This window comes from Cebus imitator, unplaced genomic scaffold, assembly GCF_001604975.1.
Source record: "Cebus imitator isolate Cc_AM_T3 unplaced genomic scaffold, Cebus_imitator-1.0 Scaffold552, whole genome shotgun sequence".
In the NCBI taxonomy this organism is placed as follows: domain Eukaryota; kingdom Metazoa; phylum Chordata; class Mammalia; order Primates; family Cebidae; genus Cebus; species Cebus imitator.
Genome location: NW_016107867.1, coordinates 56,996 through 78,547, shown reverse-complemented (window position 1 = coordinate 78,547; position 21,552 = coordinate 56,996). Strand labels below are relative to the sequence as shown.

Genomic DNA, 21,552 nt, shown 5'->3' with positions numbered 1-21,552 from the left:
AAAAAAAAAAAAAAAAAAAAAGGAGTAACAAAATTCTATAACTTAAACTTAATAAAACTAATTTTTATTTACTACGAAGTAACAATAATCAAGCCTATGGAGGCAGCAAAGGGATGGATTAACATAGAACAATGAAATAAATAGGAAGTTTCATTAATAAACATGCATTTATGGTAAAGTGATTTTAACAAAGGGGCCAAGAAATTTCTGAGTAAAGAAAAGACTTTTCAACAAATGATACTGGAAAATTGAATACTGGCCTGCAAAATAATGACACTGGATTCCTAACTCAAATCACACATCAAAAAGCAAACCACCCAACCAACGAAAGTAAGTTAAAAAGATCATATACTTAAATGTAAGTGCTGAAACTAAAAAATTCTTAGGAGGAATATTAAATTTTTGTAACATTAGGCAATGATATTTTAGATTTTACACCAAAGGATAATCAAAAAGAGAAAACTACACTTTACCAAATTTAAAATGTTTTCTTTTTCAAACACCATGAAAATATGAAAATGGAAGTCACTGAATGAGAGAAATCATCATCGCTAACACTTCGATATGGGATTTTTAGTCTCCAGAATTGAGTTCATTTTTGTTTCTAAAGCCACCCAGCATGTGGTAATCTGGTAATGTGGTATGGCAGCCCCAGCAAACTTGATAATCGTCTATCAGAACAAACATAGGATGTCCCCTACAATGTGGCTGGGATGACCACAGAACTGAATCACAACAATCTGCATCAGCACAGAAAGGATGCGCCACCATGGGAAACAGCCTCGCTTATGGAATATCATGAAGACAAGGGAGGGCAGTTTCTGACCTGGCAGGGTTATGATGATATGTTTTATAAGACTAAAAGTTACAAACAAATGACAGAAGAGCCTAAACCCCTCCTTTTCCTCTAGAAACCACCCAATTTAGAGTAATGGTGGGAGGTCTGGAAGAGCAGTGGAGCTGACTGCTACATAGAATACTTGGAGCAAGTTAAAACAATAAACAGCGACAACATGCAAAGATACTCCTGGCCTATTGTAAAGTAAAAACAATGAAAAAGTGTTTTCTCTGATATTTTTAGAAACGTGGACAGGGACTTTGCACCTAGCCAAGTCAGGTGCACTGGGGACTAATGGAGGCCAGATTCCTTTGGGAATGGGATTATCGGCCACTAAATTGGCAAAAATATAGGACAGAGCCCAGGGGAGTCTCTGTACTCAGGTTTGGGCCCTGGGCCCATTCTGGTCATCTCGGGTTGTTATCTCTGTTGACCCTTCTGTGCTCACTCTCATGTTTGCCCAGCAGTGACCCATGATTGATAATGTGTTGCTACTGTCTTTTGTCCAAGGAGATAGGGTTGGACAAGAGCTATCAAACAGCTCTTCACTGATCTCCTGCATAGAATTCTGCAATTAGAGTACCCAGCAAATTGATTGAGAGGTTTTGGTGGCCTGCTTGGCTGTTCCCACAAGGAAATACTCTGATTAAAGTTATACTTTCTAGATCAGAAACAGAGGAGCATCTCCAAGAACTTCCAGCCAGGGCAAAAACCACATGACAGCTTGAGGTCTCAGAATCAAATCTGAGTAAACAAGCTTAATCTCCAACACTCACCTTCCCATCCTGCCAGTCATGACCTGGGGTATGAATGCAGTAGAGTTCCAGCACCTAACAACCTGCTCCTTCCCAGGAAGAGCCTCACCTCGCCTTCTGCTCCCCACTCCTACACACATATATGGGGATGAGGAGAGGGGATGAGGTTTTCCAGATGGGATCTCGAGGACTGGCATGGAAAGGGCTACCCTGTGGTTACTTTGGGGTACCTCTTGCCAAATGGCCTGAAGCATGGAGGTTGAGAGATTGAGAGCTGAGCCAAATTCTGCATCTTTAGAAAAGGCTCTCAGTGAAGCAAGAGCTTTGAAAAGTTGGGATACAGCAGAACATCTTGCACTCTTGACAGTCTCTGGATAACTAAGCTTGATGGGAGACTGTCTTCAGAAATCTGAGTGCTTGGTTACTAATGTTCTAAGTTCTGTTGGGGTTCTTACACCAGGGAAGTGAGGCCACTTCAAGTTTTAATCATTCTCTTACTAAGATCTACCCAAAGGCTTCTCTGGGATGCTGACTGCTCATCTTCCTTCCCCATGTTATTTTATTACCTGCACACAATTATGCAAACACAGACCCCTCTCCCCTAGCCTCTGAGAAGACTCGGTGAAGCCTGGACTATAGGTTGAGGAGAGCTAGGTCAGAACTTCCTTTTAATAAATTTCCCAGTTATGTCATCCTAGATATGCCATTGTGATTCTCAGGGGATCCACACTCTCCCAACTTGCGCAATGGAGATCATGCTAGTTACCCAGCTCTAAGAGAACTCATCAGGAGTTACCTAATTCTAAGGGAACTCATCAGGGGTATGTAAGTTAATACAAGGGGTCATGAGTTGGTATCACATGTAGCTAATGTATAAACACAGAGATGGAAAAATTACATATGGTGGGACAATTCAAACATGCCTGGGGTTTATCAGTTGCACGTTGGGAAAGTCGCTACTTAGTAGCCCCTACCATGTGTTAGGGATTATTCTATGCCATTTACACATGGACTTAATTCCTGAAATGTATAATACAGAAGTTCATGAAAAATGACAAACTGACTTATTTACAATTGTTAGGTAACATTAAGACCATCACAGAAATAAAATGTTTTGGTATACAGTAAGTAAATGAACATACACATTCTAAATACCTTTGTGAAAGTTTGACTAATTAGGTAGAGACAAATGGGTAGCATTTTTCACCAGTAAAGAGAAGACACACATGATATTCCAGTACCAGACGTGAAAAAAATAAATGGCAAAGTGTAAGCCTAGCAATGTCATGAATTTTATTAGAGCAGAAATTTTATAGGTAACCATTTTCTAGGCAACTAAAACGGCACTAGAAATTATAAATTGTAACCAGGTACTATCTAGCCACACAAATTTCCCTTGTATCTTTTAATTAATTTATACAGTAAGTAGAAAATCCAGATTTTTTTGTAAATTCAGGAACATGCTAAAAAGGAAGCAGAGTGACTAAAGCCAAAAGACTTAAATTCAGGTAAATAATTTTATCAATATTAATGTTATAGAAAACAGTAATTCTGGCTGTATCTATATCAGTTCTGTTCATTGGTGTGAAGTATGTATTTTCAGAAGTGTGCAAAAAACAATTGTTTAAGTTATCAAAAAAACTACTGTTTACAAATTCCTATTACCACATGGCATATTTGAGAGGAATGTTCTGAATGAAGAAACAGGATATCTCATAAGATGCTGCTGTATGCGGGACAATGTCTATTGAAATATTTTACTCATGTACACTGTGGATATTTGTGCTTTTAGGAAAAATGCTATATATTATTAAATAGTTTAAGATAAACAACTTAAAAATTCTTGTGAAGTTACAAGAAACTTTAAGTTGCCGAATGCAGTTAAAGGAAAGTGTAAGAACTCTACAGAAGCAGAAATCAACAGAATGACCCAGAGTAGTCAAACTAAGAAAAAAACGCTCCCTACAGATACAGGCTGATCACAAGGATGTCAAATCTGTGTGTGTGTTCATCTTGTTCCCAGGGAAAATGGAAGAAACACTGGAAATCATATGACTACAGACACCTCAGACATGGTATCTCCCAAAAGTGAGAACCAAAGGAAAAACTGAGTGACATAAAAAGGAAGAAATGTCAGAAGAAAAAATATGCAACAGCTTTGCACACTGGAATTATATTTAAAATGTTTAAATGAATACAATGAAAAGTAGAAAATAAACATTTATTTTTGCGGAAAGAACAAGAAACTTAAAGTTTAAAAGCCACATTTGCACAACAGTCCAATAGAGTGTGAATAATACAAAATTAAGTTATTACACAATGTATAGGTTCACCACTAAACAGGTATGATAAGAGGACTAGTGAACTAGAATACTGAGCAGAATGAATATAGCCAAATACAGAAGAAATAAAATTTCATAAAATATAATTTTATTTTAATTAAAGACTAGAATGAGGAGTAAAACATGCCTAATTATTGCACTAGAACAACTAGTATGAATTGGCCACAGCAAGTAAGGCCAGTCAGATCCAAGTATTGGGTAAGCAGAATCTTTCCCTCCATGGGAGCAGCGAAAAGCACACATTTCAAAGGGCATGGATAGAGGAATGAATTGTTCCCATTTCTGCAATCAGTATCATTATGCCTTTTCTTGAATAACTGTTCCAAGTCAACTAACTAGTCTATTAAGAGGCTTGGATGGGACTCAGGGTCAACTCTGCCTGACTCCAAACCCATGAACTCCGTGGGCCCCTGAGGTTCTGGAGAGTGCCACTTCTGCCACAGAAGCAGCATTCCTTAGACATTCTCATCCATCTATTGCTCTTCACTATTGGGAATAATCTCCTTTGAACAATGCTTCTGAAGCAACTTGGAAGGTATTCAAATAATCTGAGAAAGTGTCTGAGAACTGAGCTTAGGACATCAAGGCCCAACATTATTCATTTTTCATCATCAGAGAAATTGGAAAACACATAAGAACATGCTCCACATCTTTGCAAATTCTCACATTTGCAAATTCTTTTCATTTTGGTATTTTCAGATTATTTATGCTTTCAACAAAGATTAAACCAAATTACTGTGCCTGAAATAACCTCTTACTCTAAAAGCAAGTGATATAAAAAACAGATAGGTAGACAGATATTTCCTTCTGCTGCCATTTCCAAGACTCCAAACACAGGAGTGGTCATAGGGCAAATACCTGCAGCACGCATGGAAATCACACACAGGTTATGCCTCCCTTACCCTGAAACAGTGGGTCTCACCCCTGACTCCACATTATTGAGTCACATGTAGGGGTTTTACAATTCCCAAAACCCAAATTGCAATATACCAATAAAATCAAAATCCCTGGAGTGGGGTCCAGACATCAGTTATTATTTAAAGTTCTCCAGGTGATTACAGATTGTAGCCAAGCCCCCAAAGTACTGCTTTAAGCCAAATGTTTTTGGTGTACTAGTTGCAAATTGTCTCTTGAATGAATATAAAATGTTTACCCCTGAGTTGCTGCCTTTCAGTCACACCTGTATTAAATCTACTCATCTTTTGCAGGACTGACCTTTGCTACTCCTTTTGTTCCTGATCAACATGCTCCACATGTACTGAGTGCAGACTGTGCCCAGGGTCCTGTGCTAGGTGTCCTGGCCTTCAGAGCATCACTGTGGGGAAAAGACTTTGCTAGGAAAAGTTTCTTCTCAAAAAATCAAAACCACACCACTTACCAAATTAAGGCAAAAATGGAAAGACCCAAGAGGTGTCCAAAAGATCAGGACATTAACAGATACTTTAGAATATTCAAACCCATCTGATAACACCATGAGAGATCGTGTTCCACTTCAAGACAAAAGAAGACACTGACAATATTCTAAGAGTGAGTTAGGATTGTTGCGCAAATATGTAATTAACTTTTTATTGATATAAAACATGCATACAGAAACATTCATGTGAAGCTTTATAGATTACAACAGAAGACTTTACATAACTGAGGAGTGGAGGCAGCTTTATTCCTGCCCAGAAAATAACTTTCTCCCTTCCTCCCTGTCCAAAGGTGAACAAGATCCTGAGAAAACACTGTAAATGAATATTGCACATGTGTACAAATGCTATTAAACACATAAAAACAAAATAGTATATAGACCTGTCACCCAGACTCAACTACTAATCATGTACCACTTCTGCTTCATCTGTACTTCAACCCTTTCCCTACCCCCACCCACTTAACTTTTTAAAGATATTTTTTGTGAAGATGTATATATATTACAAAGCATAAACCTTAACTGGAACTTTTAGACAAATAAATAGACCCATATAAACTTCACCCCTTTTCAAAGCAATACAATACAGTGTTATAATTTGTTTCAAATAGTCACAAGTCTAAGAAATTAAGAAAAATGATACTAGTAAATATTAGACAATAGACACTTAAAATATGAAAATATACTTTTTTTTTGACACGGAGTTCCACTCTTGTCACCCAGGCTGGAGTGCAATGGCACGATCTCGGCTCATGGTAACCTCCACCTCCCAGGTTCAAGCGATTTTTCTTCCTCAGTCTCCCAAGTAGCTGGAATTATAGGTGCCTGCCACCACACCTAGCTAATTTTTGCATTTTCAGTAGAGATGGGTTTTTACCATGTTGGCTGGGCTAGTCTCGAACTTCTTGACCTCAGGTGATCCACCCACCTTGGCCTCCCACAGTGCTGGGATTACAGGCATGCACCATTGTGGCTGGCCCAAATATACTCTTTAACGTTTAAGTTTTTCCTGAAATGTTTGAATCCCTCAGGGAATCTTGCCTACAGTAATTATTACTGGTATGTTCTAGTGTTATTTCGCATTATCAATTACATTGATTTGTATTTTGAATATTGCAAGATTTCCTTCCTTCTTTCCTTATTTAATCACTTTTATGTCAGTAGAGATGTGTGAATATTACTTTATTCCCTGGGCCATAATCCAAAGCTATCATTATTTATTGCCCGTATTGTTGCAGCTTGGACCATTGGGAGGTCTTTCAGGTTGGTTCCCTTTGACAAGTCCCCATCAATTGCATTAAGCACTTTTCTCTTTGTGGCTTTACAAGATACTCTAGCTCAACTTGTATTTTCCAACTTCAGCCTGGAATTATCCATTTTTACATGTAGCCTTGATTCCTTTTAATGAATGGTGTTTAGAAACCAAGACTGTAGGTCTAGGTGTATTCATTGATACTAGATGTCACTGCTTCTTGGCCATCAAGAGTTTGGAACTCTATCTCTGAATCATCTGGCTGTCTGTCTGTCTGTCTATCCACCCATCCATCCATCCAGATATATTAGACGTGGGTTCATATTGATATTTCTAACTTTAGGCTAGAATCACAAGATTCATTCTAGCATTCACCCTTTAACTTTTGTGAATTACACTGAGAAACAGCCTACATATATTACATAATAACCTGTAAAATAGTTTCAAAATTGCTAATTCATATCCTTGTGGGAAAATATTACTCAGTAGAATACAATGTTTGTATATTCTTACAGCATTCAATCAAAATAGCATTTTTCAAAGTGACTTAGATCCAGACTTTTTAATCCCCATCCTCTTCAGTAGGTCTATGTCAATAGGTGGATGACAGATAATTTTTTTTGTTTTTAGACAGAGTCTTACTCTGTCACCCAGGCTGGAGTGCAGTGGCACAAATTTGGCACACTACAACCTTCATCTCCTGGGTTAAAGCAACTCTCCTGCCTCAGTCTCCCAAGTACCTGGGATTATAGGTGTGCACCACCACACCCAGCTCAATTTTTGTATTTTCAGTAGAGACAAGGTATCACTATGTTGGCCAGACTGGTCTCAAACTCCTGACCTCAAATGATCCTCCCTCCTCAGCCTTCCAAAGTGCTGGGATTACAGGTGTGAGCCACCATGCCCGGCCAGATGACAGATAATTTGTAATACAATGAGATTTATTTGTCACTGTGTGCACACATATGTATTTCCCCAGCATCCTGGTTAATTTTTAAAAATTTGCATTGAGTAAAATTTACTCTTTGTAGTGTACAGTTCATTGGGTTTTGACAATTTGCAGCCACATACCTATTTCCACAGTACCACACTAAACTGCTAATCATCCTCTCAATTTTTTCTTGCTGCCTCTTTGTAACCAATGCCTGTCCTCCTCCTATTCTTTGGCAACCACTAATCATTTTTCCGTCCCTTTAATCTTTTATGCAATGTCGTAAAAATAGAATCATACAATATATAGCCTTGTTGATCCAATAGCCCTAATTTAGAGAAATGTATTTAAGATTCATACATGTAGTAGTGGAGATCCACAGTTTGTTCCTTTTTGTTAACAACACAATTCTTTTGTATAGACATATCACAGTTTATTATCCATTTACCTACTAAGGGACATAAGATTTATTTCTAGCTTTTTGCAAATATGAATATAGTAGCAACAAGTATCCACAACCAGGTTTTAATCACTAGTTTTCAGTTTTGTATAATAAATGCCTAGGGTTGGGACATCTGGTTCAAATAATATATGAGTAACTTTACAAAAAATGGTTAAACTACTTTACAAAGTTACTATGTCATTTTGTGTTCTGAATTTGACTTGCTCCAAATCCTAACCAGTGCTTGGTATTCACATTTAAAAAAATTATTTTTACCATTCTCATAGGTGTGTGATATCTTACTGTGGCTTGGTTTCATTTTTTAAAGAATTCTGCTAAGTACAGAATCTTGTGTTGATACTAGGTTTTCCTATCTGGACTTAAAAAATGTAATTCCATTGTCATTTGCAACCATTATGACTTATTATACTACACTTACATTGTTTTTCCTTTTATGTAATTTCTTGCTTTGAACTGGCTGTTTTCAAGATTTTATATCTTTGACACTACTTTTACTTTAACTAAATGGTCAGAATTTTGCATTGTAACTAAATAGATCACTGTAGAGTTACTTATGTTCTCAGATTAATTTCTAAGTACCATTAAAACTTCCTTTTTTTTTTGAGATGGCATGATCTCAGCTCAATGCAACTTCTGCCTCCCAAATTCAAGCGATTCTACTGCCTCAGACTCCCAAGTAGCTGGGATTACAGACAGGTGCCACCACGCCTGGCTAATTTTTATATTTTTAGTTAGAGACGGGGTTTCACTATGTTGGCTAGGCTGGTCTTGAACTCTCAACCTCAGGTGATTCGCCAATCTCAGCCTCCCAAAATGCTGGATTGCTGGCATGAGCCGCCATGTCTGGCCAGCACCATTAAATTTTATGAAAACGTTCTTAAATCCAAGGGTACATATAAGCAACATTTTATAAGCTTTGAAATAAGAAAATCATATAATTATTCTTACATGAATCATAGGCAAGAAAAAAGGATTTGTATGGGATAGACTTTGAACCCAGAAGACATTAGATTTATGAGAGAAAATTTCAGCGTACTATAGAGAAACTATTCTGCTTTGAGAATTTGTGAATCTTCTAGTTTGGTAGTAAATCAACAGTTCTCAAATTTCCTGTTGTGATCCATGATTTTCTTTTCCATTTGAAGATAGGTACACACACATGCATTTCTGCTGGTATAGTTCTCTTAAACCTTTTTCTTTCTATCTTGATATATCTGTATATTCCATTTAATGTAAGTCAAAGCCAAGAAAAATCTGTAAGTGTTCAATTGGATTGAAAAAGGGCATGTATAAAGAAAACTATTGAATATAATTTTAAAAATAGTGATTCAAGATTTTAAATGTATGGCTTTTAAGTATACTCCCATATAATCTTTATTATAACTGCTTTAACTAGTAGCTACAAAAAGCAGGAAAGAATACAATTTAGTAACTATGAGAATACTATCAATATTAAAGTCCTCTTGAAAATTGATATGAGGTATATTTACAATCTTTCAGATACAAGTTTTCACTTTTCTCTCATATCTGTGAAGACATTTTTAACACATCAAATAATATTCAAGATTACTACTTCATTGTATTATAATGGTATGCCAGTATTTTAAATAACTGATCAGTTTTCTTCAACTTAACGGGCAACTGATGTAATTAATAAATTCAGACTATTCCTCTTTTACTTTAGCATAGAATAATAATGCCCTAAATATGTAGTATATGCTTACATGCATTACTGTTTTATAATTTAAACACAAAGAGCATCTTTTAGATTTTCTTTATGCATTTTATATTTGCCATTAAACTTCCATGAAAATAGATATTGATGATATTCATCTACCCTAGAATGACCTCTCACAGCTCTGATGCAGAAAAAATAGACTATATGTTTTTATATAAACTAGGCATTAAGGTGTAACAACTAATTTAAGAAACAAAATAAATAACTGCTTTGGTTTTAGAGTAATTCTCCGTAATAAATACTCTTGTTATTTAATTTAAAGTCTGAGGATCTGTGCTTTAGTTCTTTTTTGGGTAAGTTTTGACACATTCAGACTTGAGTGTTGATTAAATACTTCCTCCCATTTATTCAGTCTATAAAGTCTGTTTCCCTATAAACTCTATGGTAATTTTTAAGTTCTAAATTTTGGATAAAACTCTTTCCACATTTACTACAACTATAGAGATTGTCTAGTATGAATTTTCTCATGTCGAGTAAGGGTTGAGGAGCAAGAGAAAGATCTGCTACATGCTTTGCATTTGTAAAGTTTTACTCCAGTATGAATTCTACGATGTTTAGTTAGGTATGAACTACAGTTAAAGGCTTTGCCACATTCTTTACATATGTACGGTTTCTCTCCAGTATGAATTTCTTGATGTCGAGTAAGGCGTGAACTGCAATTAAAGGCTTTGCCACATTCTTTGCATTTATAGGGTTTTTCTCCAGTATGAATTCTCTGGTGGACAATAAGACTTGAGGAACGGGAAAAAGATTTGCTACATGATTTACATGTGTAAAGTTTTTCTCCTGTATGAATTCTCTGATGTTTAGTTAGGTAAGACCTACAGTTAAAGGCTTTGCTGCATTCTTTACATTTGTAGGGTTTCTCTCCAGTATGAATTCTCTCATGTTGAGTAAGGACTGAAGATAGTCTAAATGATTTACCGCATTCTTTACATTTGTAAGGTTTCTCACCAGTATGAATTCTCTGATGCACAAGAAGATTTGAAGAATGAGTAAAACATTTGCTACATGCTTTGCATCTGTAAAGTTTTTCTCCAGTGTGAATTCGCTGATGGCTATTAAAATATGAACTAGAATTGAAGGCTTTGCCACATTCTTTACATTTGTAGGGTTTCTCTCCAGTATGAATTCTTTGATGTTGAGTAAGGTGTGAAATATAGTTAAAAACCTTCTTACATTCTCTACATCTGTAAGGTTTCTCTTCATTATGGATTATCTTATGTTTTCTTAGACTCGACAATTTACTAAGGATTTTCTCACCATTATTACGTCTGTGTGACTTTTCTCCAATGTGGATTCTCTGAGGCTGAGTATTTGATGACTGGATAAAAGTTTCTACACACTTATTACATTTGACAGACTTCTCTTGAATATGGATACTCTGATGGATATGGTTGGTGCATTCATGAAAGACTTTCTCACATTTTTTACATTTGTAATGGTTCTGTAGAAAATGAGTTTTCTGATGTCTTCTAGGGCTTATGCCTTGGCTTAATGTTGCATCAGATTTATTGTACTGATTTTTCTCTGCAAGACAAATATCCTGGTAATTATTTAGGGTAGAGTCCTGTTTAAAGGCTGTTAAAGTTTTATCATACGTGTGATATTTTCCCAAATTATCTATGCCCTGATATTGATTAAGCAATCATGAATGAATGAAGACTTTTATATATTGATTAGAGGCAGAACAAGGTGTTATTTGTTGGTGAAACGAACTTTAAACAAAGCATCCATCAAATTGATCATATTTAGAAATCACCTCTTCAATTTGAAATCTCTCTTTTTCAGAAATATTTGACTGAACATTTACTCCAGTTCTATATTTTAATTGGTTTATATGATTATTTGAAACACGAACTAAGTCACTATTCAGATTTTCCATATTTCCTTTCAAAGAAAAGATATGTTTCAAAAATTGATGTTGACATTTAGTTACAGAAATACATGGTTTAGAAAAGGCAACTGACATAGATTGAGTTTTTTCATGTTTTTGACCTCTTGTTGTACTGGTGCTTTTGTTATAGGTAGTTGTCCTACATTTTGTATGTCCATCATAACAGTCGTTGTGACCTTCACACTTACCGTCGCTTTCACACTCTTTCCTTAAGTGTAAATTCTGAAGTCCACAGCTCCCATATCCATCCAATATCACTTTTTGGAATGATGCTTCTATGCGCTTCTTTCTCAAGAGGGCTTGAGTATCAAGAGAAAATATATCTGAAAGATACCAAAAGTTGTGAAAATTCCAATTACTACATTCAGGAGAAAATAATTTATAAATCTAATACATAAAATTACAAGAAGTTGAGAACACCATGATAGTTGAATCAAAAACTTGAGGCCCCTTTGTTTTTCTCAATTGATATATGTGCTTATATATATAATAGGGTGACTAAAGCCAGTTGAGTTTGCGGTGCTTAGGTGAACACAAAGCCAAGAATGGTTGCATCCAGAAGGAAGAAAGTTTGTTGTATTTATGCACCACAGTGCAGTGCAGTTACACTAAAACTTTTCATATTGTGTTTCACCCTCAGGAAAGAAAAAAAAAAAAAGGAGTGAAACATGTCCAAACTTCTGGGTTATTCTGGGGCTATCTAAGGACTGGTCATTGCTTCCTTTAATGATGCTGAAGAAAATGGTGATATATTTGAAATGACATGTCAGGTCAACTGAGAACAAAGATGAATGCTTGTTACAACAACAGAGAGACATTAGTGTCTATGACAGTCATCAAAGGGAGAGATTAAAGGCTCCTAAGAGAGAAAAAAGCAAATCTTTTACATATGAAAATACACACAGTAGTCCAAAGAAGACATATCCTGACAGCAGTTTGAAGAATTACCCAGAATGACTATAGCCTGATAGGTATCTGTTTTCCCCTGTACAAATTCATTCTATAAAAGATGAATAGGTAGCTGTTTCTTAATTGATCAAAATATTAACAAAATCACAAGAAAAAGTAATTAAAAAACATGGTCCAATCAAAGGACCAAAATGAAAGTAAATCTAAAGAAGTAGAAATCTATTAACTAACATATTAATATCCAAGTGAAGCTAGAGAAGTAGTAATCTGTTAATTAATTTTAAAATAATTTAAAATATCTTTTTCTTACAGACAAGGTCTTACACTGTCACCAGGCCAGAATGCAATCATAGCTCACTGGAACCTTGAATTCCTGGCCTAAAGCAGTCACCCTATCTCACTTTCCCAAGTGGCTATGACTACAGGAGTGCACCATCATATCTGAATACTTTTTAAAATTCTTTGTGCAGATAGGGTCTTGCTAGGTCATCTAGGATGCTTAAGAATTCCTGGCCTCAAGGAATCCTATAGCCTCAGACTCTCAAAGCCCTGGGATAACACCAGCAACTGCACCTGGCATTCTCTGCTTTCTTTAAGAAATGAAGACATTAAGCCCACAACTGCACAAAAGGAAAAGGATATATTACATACTGATAAAGAGTTCAATTCAATAAGGATATTTAAATATGCTAAACACCTATCCCCCAAACTTTGGAGCACCAAGATTCATAAAACAAGTACTTCTAGACCTGAGAAAAAATTGGCGACATAGTAACAGTGGGGTACTTCAATACCCCATGGACATCATTAGAACACTGAGGCAGAAAATTAACAAAGAAATTTTGGACATCAATTCCACATGACCAACTGGACCTAATAGGCATCTACAGAATAGACCAATTGGAAGCAATAGAAATCTACAGAATACTTCACCTAGCAACCACAGAACACACATATCTTTCATATGCACACAGGACACACTTGAAGATTGACCCTACATGCTCAGCCAGAAAGCAAGTCTCAATAAATTAAAAAAAAAAAATCAAAATCATACCAACCATTACAATACTCTTGTTTCTTTTTCTTTTCTTTTCTTTTTTTTTTACTACCTCCAGTAATGGGTATAAGTAAATTTGTTTTCTTTTTTTTTCACTACCAACCATACTATTGAACTAAAATAGAATAAAAACAGAAAATAATACCAAGAAGATCTCTCAAAACCACAGAACGCATAGAAATTGAACAACTGAATCAACAACTTTTGAGTAACAATGAAATCAAGGTACAAATTAAAAAAATTCTTTGAAATAAGTAAAAACAGAGAAAACACATACCAAAATCTTTGGGACACAGCTAAAGCCACATTAAAAGAAGTTTATAACACGAAATGCCTACTTCAAGAAATTAGATCTCAAATTAATGATGTAAGATCACATGTAAAGAAACTAGAAAAAGAAAAATAAGTTGAGCACAAAGCTAGCGGAAGAAAAGAAATAACTAAAATCAGATAACTGAATTAAATTGAGACCCCAAATTCCATACATCAGCAAGCATCAGCAACACCAAAGTTGGTTCTTTGAAAGGATAAACAAGATTGATAGACCACTAGTTAGGTTACTAAAGAAAAAGAGAAGATCCAAATAAGCACAATCAGAAACAACTAAGGGGACATTACAATCGATCCCACAGTTATACAGAAGATTCCCAGAGACTTATAAACACTTCTATGCACATAAAGTAGAAAATCTAGAGGAAACGGAGAAATTCCTAGAAACACAAAATCCCCAAAGATTAAACAGGGAAGAAACTGAAACCCTGAACAAACCAGTATGAAGTTCTGATATTGAATCAGTAATAAAAAACCTATCAATCATTAAAAAAAAAAACAAAAACCTGGACCAGATGGATTCACAGCTGAATTATACCAGAAGTACAAGGAAAAGCTGGTATCAATTCTACTGAAATTATTCCAAAAAACAAAGAGGAGGGACTCCTCCCCTCTCATTCTATGAGGCCAACATCAGTCTATTACCAAAATCTGGCAAAGACACAATGAACAAACAAAACTGCAGGACAATATCTTTGATTAACATAGATATAAAAGTCCTCAACAAAATACTAGCAAACCAAATCCAGCAGCACACCCAAAGGTAATTTACCACAATTAACCATGCTTTATTCCTGGAATGCAAGGTTGGTATAACATGTGAAAATCACTAAATGTGATTCAGCACACAGAATTAAAATTTAAAAGCTGGGTGCAGTGGCTGACTCCTGTAATCCCAGCACTTTGGAAGGCCAAGGAGGGTAGATCACCTGAGGCCAGGAGTTCGAAACCAGCTTGGCCAACATGGTGAAACCCTGTCTCTACTAAAAACACAAACATTAGCTGGGTGTGGTGGTGCATGCAGGCACTCAGGAGGCTGAGGCATGAGAATCACTTGAGCCCAGGAGGCAGAGGTTGCAGTGAGCACTCTAGCCTGGGGGATAGAGTGGGACTCTATCTCAAAAAAAACCCCACTATTTCAATAGATATGGGATAAGCTTTTGATAAAACTTAACATCCTTTAATGATTTAAAAAAAAAAAACCCTGAACAAACTAAGAATTGAAGAAACATACCTCAAAATAATGAGAGCCATCTATAAGAAACCCACAGCCAACACACTGACCAGGCAAAAGCTGGAGGCATTCTCCTTAAAAACAAGAAGAAGAGAAGAATGCCCACTCTCACCACTTCTACTCAACATAGTAATGGAAGTACGAGCCAGACAAATCAGTCAAGAGAATGAAATAAAAGGCATCCAAAGAGAAAAAGAAGAAAGTAACATCATTTCTGCTGATATAATTCTATATCTCAAGAGACTGTGCCAAAAGTATCCTAAAACTTATAAGGAACTCCAGTAAAATTTCAAGATACAAAATCAAAGTACAAAAATTAGTAGCATTTCTAGACACCAATAACATTCAAGCTGAGGGCCAAATCAAGAACATAATTCTATTTACAATAGCCATACACACAATGAAAAAACCAAATACCTAGAAATAGATCTAACCAACGAGGTTAAAGGTCTCTACAAGGGGAACTATAAAACACTGTTGAAAATAATAATAGACAACACAAACAATTGGAAAAACATTCATGATCATAGAAGAATCAACATCATTAAAATGACCATACTGCCCAAAGCAATCTAGAGATTCAATACTATTTCTATCAAACTACCAATGTCATTTTTCACAGAATTAGAAAAAAACTATTCTAAAATTCATATGGAATTAAGAATGGAAAATAAATAGTGTGCAAAGTAAAATACTGTCATATTAGTTAAAATACATGTTATATCAAAACATGTGACAAGAGACAAGAAAGAGCATTATATAATTATAAAAGGGTTCATTGTCCAGGAAGCGGTAATAAATATTAACAATATGTACATAACATCACAGCTCCCACATACATGCAGCAACCAGCAAACTTTTACAGAATTGAAGCAATAAGTAGCCAGCAGTACAATAGTAGTAGGAGACTTCCATCCTCCACTTTCACTAATGGAAAGAATAAAAGAGACAGAAGATCAATAAGGAAACAGAGGACGTGAACATCACTGTAGACCATTAGACCTAACAGTCATATATAGAACTGACCGTTCAACAGCAGAATACACAATACCCTTAACCATACATGACACTTTATCACAGATAGACAACCTGTTAAGCCACAAAAAAAGTCTTACAAATTTAAGATGAAAAACACACAAAGCATCACTGCTTACTACAATAGAATAAAACTAGAAGTTAAGAACAGAAAGAAAAATGGCATGTCCACAAATACGTGGAAATTAAATAAACTCTCAAACACACTCTTGTTCGAGAGTTTAAAGACAATGTTGTTAAGATGCCAATACTACCCCAAAAGATCTACAGATTCAATGTACTCTCCATGTTAATGGAGCTTTTTGCACAAGTATTAAAATAGTCTAAAATGTCTATGGAATCTCAAGAGACCACAGATGGATAAACAATCTTGGGAAAGAATAACAAAGAGATATCATATGTTCTGATTTCAAAACATACTACAAAGCTATTGTACTCAAAACACTGTGCTACTGACAGAAAGATAAATAAAAGATGAAACAGATTGGAGAATCCAGAAATAAATCCTCATGTATATAGTAAACTTATTTTCAATAAGGGTTCCAAGAATCCACAATGAGGAAAGGACAGTCTCTTCAACAAATAGGGTGGGAATATTGGAAACCAACAAGAGAAAATATAAAGTTGGACCTTACCTTGCACATTTACAAACATGACTCTCAATGGACTGAGTTATTTTTTGTAGCCACTGTAACTTACATTTTTTATTTTCTTTTTCAGATTGTTTTCTAACAGTACATAGAGATGCTACTGATATTTGTATGTAGATTTTGCATCCTGCAACTTTACCGAATTTGTTTATTCTAACAGTTTTAAAACGTCATTTTTTTTTTTTAATATACAAGGTCATTTTGTCTGTAAACAAGGACGATTTAACTGTTTCCATTCCAATTTGGATGCCTTTTATTTTTTTCTCTTTACTAATTGCTCTGGCTAGGACTTCCAGAACTATGTTGAATAGGAGTGGTGAAAGTAAGTATCCTTGTCATGTTTCAGATCTCATAGAAAAAGCTTTCAACTTTTCCCTGTTTTGTATATTAACACTGGTTTGTCATATATGTCTTCATTGTGTTGAGATACCTACTTTCCATATACAATTTGCTTACAGTTTTCACTATTAAGAGTGTTGAATTTTTTCAATTTTTTTTTGTGTATACAAATAACTACAAAAATTAAGATACTCAGCAATAAACTTAAATAAAAAGGTGAACGATCTCAACACTGAAAATCATAAAACATGGATGAAAAAATAAAATATACATGAATAAATGAAAATATATTGTGCTTATATATTGGAAAAGTATTATTAAAATGGGTATGTTGGCCAAAGTGACCTATAGATTTAATGCAAGTTCTATCAAAATGCCAATGACATGATTCACAGAAATAGAACAAAACAAAACAAAACAAAACACCTAAATGTACATGGAACCACAGAATACCCTGAACCACCAAAGCAACCCTGAGCAAAAGGAACAAGGCTGAAGGCATCACACTACCTGACTTCAAAATTTATTACAAAGCTACAGTATCCCAAATAGCATTGTACTGGCATTAAAACAAACACATAGACCAATGAGTCCATAAATAAATTCATGCACCCAAAGCTGACTGATTTTCAACAAAGATGCTGAGAACACCCTTTGGGGAAAAGACAGTCTTTTTAATAAATGGTACAGGGAAAATTGAATATCCATATGCAGAAGAATAAGACTAACCTAACCCTATCCCTCATCATATACAAAACCCAATTTAAAATGGATTAAGACTTAAATGTAATGCCCTAAACTATGAAACTATTAGATGAAAACAGGGCAAATAGTTTACAGCATTGGACTTGGAGAGACCTCAAAGCAAAGGCAACCTAAGTAAAAATAGGCAACTGAGATTACATCAAACTAAAACACTTTTGCATATCAAATGAAATAACAGAGTGAAGAGACATAGTAGACAATGGGAGAAAATATTTGCAAACTATACATATGACAAGAGGTTAATATCGAGTATATAAGAAATTTGAAATCTCAAAATAAAACAAACATATAATCCAATTTTAAAATGTGCCAAAGACCTTCATAGACATTAGACATTAGTAAAAAGAAGGCATATAAACGGCTAACAAAGGTGCTTAACATCACTAATCATCAAGGCAATGCAAATCTAAACCACAATGAGATCCACCACACTCTAGTTAAAATGACTATAAACAAAAAGGCAAAAATATAACTAAAACAAATACTGGTGAGAATCAAAAGTGGTTGAAAGTAGTATGGCCACTATAGAAGAATATGGTTCCTGAAAAATTAAAATACAGTTGTTATATGAAAAATTAAAAATACAGCTGCCATATGATTTAGCAATTCCACTACTGGATATATATCCAAAAGAAAGGAAATCAATGTGTCAAAACATAGCTGAATTCCCATGTTTACTGCAACACTCTTTATAATAGCCAAGATATGAAATCAATCCAAATGTAGGGCAAGAGATAAATGGATAAAGAAAATGTGTACATGCACAATGAAACACTATTCAGCTATCAAAAAAAGAATAAAATCCTGTCCTTTGCAATAACATGGATGAACTGTGAGATATCACGTTAAGTAAATAGGCCATATGCAGAAAGATAAACCCTTCGTGATCTTACTGAAATGAGTAATCTAAAAAAAAGAAAGAAAAAAAGGGCAGGGAATCCCAGCACTTTGGGAGGCCAAGGCATGCAGATCACTTTAGGTCAAGAGTTCAAGACCAACCTGGCCAACATGGTGAAACCCTGTCTCTACTAAAAATACAAAAAATTAGAAGGGCACGGTGGCGTGTGCCTGTAATCCCAGCTACTCAGGAGGCTGAGGCAGGAGAAGAGCTTGAACCCGGGAGGCAGAGGTTACAGTAAGCTGAGATCACACCACTGCACTCCAGCCTGGGTGACAGAGCTAGACTCTGTCTTAAAAAAAAAAAAGTTGATATAGGCAGAGAGTATAACAGTGGTTACCAGAGGCTAAAGGAGGAGGAATAGAAAGACGTTGGATAACAGGTTTAAAGGGACAATTACACAGGAGACATAAGTTCTGGTGTTCTATTACACAGTAGGATAACAATGGTTATCTCAATCATAAAAAAAAAAAAAATCACCAAACTCAAAGGTCATTTGAAAGTAATCAACTAGAAAAAAAATGAAAGCATGAAGGAAGCATATAGGCTGTATAGTATATCACAAAGTGAACAAACATACAATTTTAGGTTTTTCAGAAGAAGAAAGAAAGCGGGAAAAAAAGATTATTTAAAGATATAATATCTTAAAACTCCCCAAATCTGAAAAAGGATATGAACAACCAGTTTCATAAAGCTCAAAATACCTATGGCAAGAAGAACCTAATGAAGATTTCCCTGGGACATATTATAATTAAATTGTCAAATTCAAAGACAAAGCAAGAATCATGAAAGCCACAGGAGGTAAAAGATTCTTCACATACAAGGGAAACTTTATAATGTTATTAGTAGATTTTTTAGCAGAAACCTTACAGACCAAATGGGAGTGACACCATATATTCAAAGTGCTGAAAGAGGGGAAAAAAAGGCAACTAAGAAGGCTATATACACAACAAAAGCATCTCTTAGAAATAAAAGAGAGATGAAGACATTTCAAGACCACGTTCCCCCAAAAAGTTAAGGGGAATTCATCACCACTAGACCCGTCTACAAATGCTAAAGGACTAAAGGGAATTACTCAAGATGAAATGACTAAATGCTAACTAAATATGAAAACATTAAAACTACAAACATCACTGGAAATGGTAAACACACAGTGAAATTTGGAATACTCGAATAGTGTAATGGTGTTGCATTAAATTACCTTTAATTTTAGTATAATAACTGTAAAACAAAAATATTTTTAAAAAGTATAGCTATGCTAATTTGTTAATGAATACACAATATAAAAAGTTTTAAACTGTGACATATATAGTATAAAATGTGTGAAGGGGAAGAAAATTGTAGAGTTTTTCTGTGCATAAAAGTTGAATTATCATCATCTTAAACCAGACTGTTATATGATATTTTATGTAAGTCTTATAATCACTGGGAAAAAACTGTAGTAGATACATAGAAGAAAAAGAGAAAGTAATCAATGTATACAAAAACAACATAAACAAGACAAAAACTTAACAAAACCAAAGGGAAGACAGCATAAGAGGAAAAAAGAAACAAATGAGGACCCTGCTGGAGCCACTGCTGCCATCGACATGTTCAGGGTAATTCAGAGGTCCATGCGGCCAGCCGGCCTGAGCTTGTTCACCTTCAAAGTCTATGCTACACCAAAAAAGGACTCGCCTCCCAAAAATTTCATGGAGGTTGATGAGCTTTCACGCTACTCAGCTCCCGAGGGTCAATTGAAGTACATGGAAGAGTCAAGGAGCCCACTTGAAGAAAGCATTTCACTGCCCTGACGCTACAGCGAGCCATACACAAGCTGGTGTCAGAAAACCTACTTCCAAAGTAAGCCCAAGATGCAAAGTTTGGTTCAATGGGGGTTAGACAGCTATTACTATCTCCAAAATGCACCTCCTGGATTTTTTTCGAAGACTCGGTGTTATTGGTTTTGCTGGACTTATTGGACTCCTTTTGGCTAGAGGTTCAAAAATAAAGAAGCCAGTGTATCTGCCTGGTTTCACGGGATTAGCTGCCTCCCTCTATTATCCACAACAAGCCATTGTGTTTGCCCAGGTCAGTGGGGAGAGATTATATGACTGGGGTTTACGAGGATATATCATCATAGAAGATTTGTGGAAGGAGAACCTTCAAAAGTCAGGAGATGTGAAGAATTCACCTGGAACTAAGTAGAAAACTCCATGCTCTGCCCATCTTAATCAGTTATAGGTAAACATTGGAAACTCCACAGAATAATCAGTATTTCTACAGAAAAATGGCAGAGAAGTCAGTATTGAATGTATTAAATTGGCTTTCTTCTTCAGGAAAAACTAAACCAGACTTCCGTTATCTTGGGCGATACCATCCTACAAGCAAACTAATCTGAAGCCCTTTCACCTAGAGATATAATGTACAAGCCCTAGATCTCGTTCTCATGTTGCTATTTATGTACATAATTAAAACCCAAGTTTTTTTTAAAAAAGAAACGAAGTATAAAATTGAAAAAAAAATACCTACCTAGCAATAATTGCCTATAAAGAGATTAAATTATCCAATAAACAGATACCAATATAGACTGAATGTCACTTCCAAAATTTAGGTTAACATTTAATAGCCACTGTGATAGAATTAAGAAGTGCGACTTTTAAGAAGTGATTAGGCCATGAGAGCTCTGCCCGAATGAATGTAATAATGTTTTTATCAAAGCAATGGGT

At 35.4% G+C, this 21,552-nt stretch overlaps 1 protein-coding gene and 1 pseudogene across 11 annotated transcripts in view; one reads left to right on the top strand and one right to left on the bottom strand.

Moving 5' to 3' along the window:
• The window catches only part of ZNF720 (zinc finger protein 720), a 55,198-nt gene that overhangs the window by 9,303 nt on the left and 24,343 nt on the right, over positions 1-21,552 (bottom strand). For 7 of the 11 annotated variants that reach the window (XM_017515529.2, XM_017515528.2, XM_017515527.2 and 4 more), the window contains 2 exons: positions 11,816-11,950; positions 8,884-11,260 (listed from right to left, as the gene is read on the bottom strand). In XM_017515529.2, the coding sequence (XP_017371018.1) occupies positions 10,167-11,260; positions 11,816-11,950 (1,229 nt within the window). In that variant the 3' untranslated portion in view covers positions 8,884-10,166. Of the gene's footprint in view, positions 1-3,787; positions 5,251-8,883; positions 11,951-21,552 lie in introns of those variants that run through there. The other 4 variants (XM_037733843.1, XM_017515534.2, XM_017515532.2 and 1 more) reach the window with 4 other exon arrangements.
• On the top strand, positions 20,214-21,061 carry LOC108293899 (annotated as a pseudogene).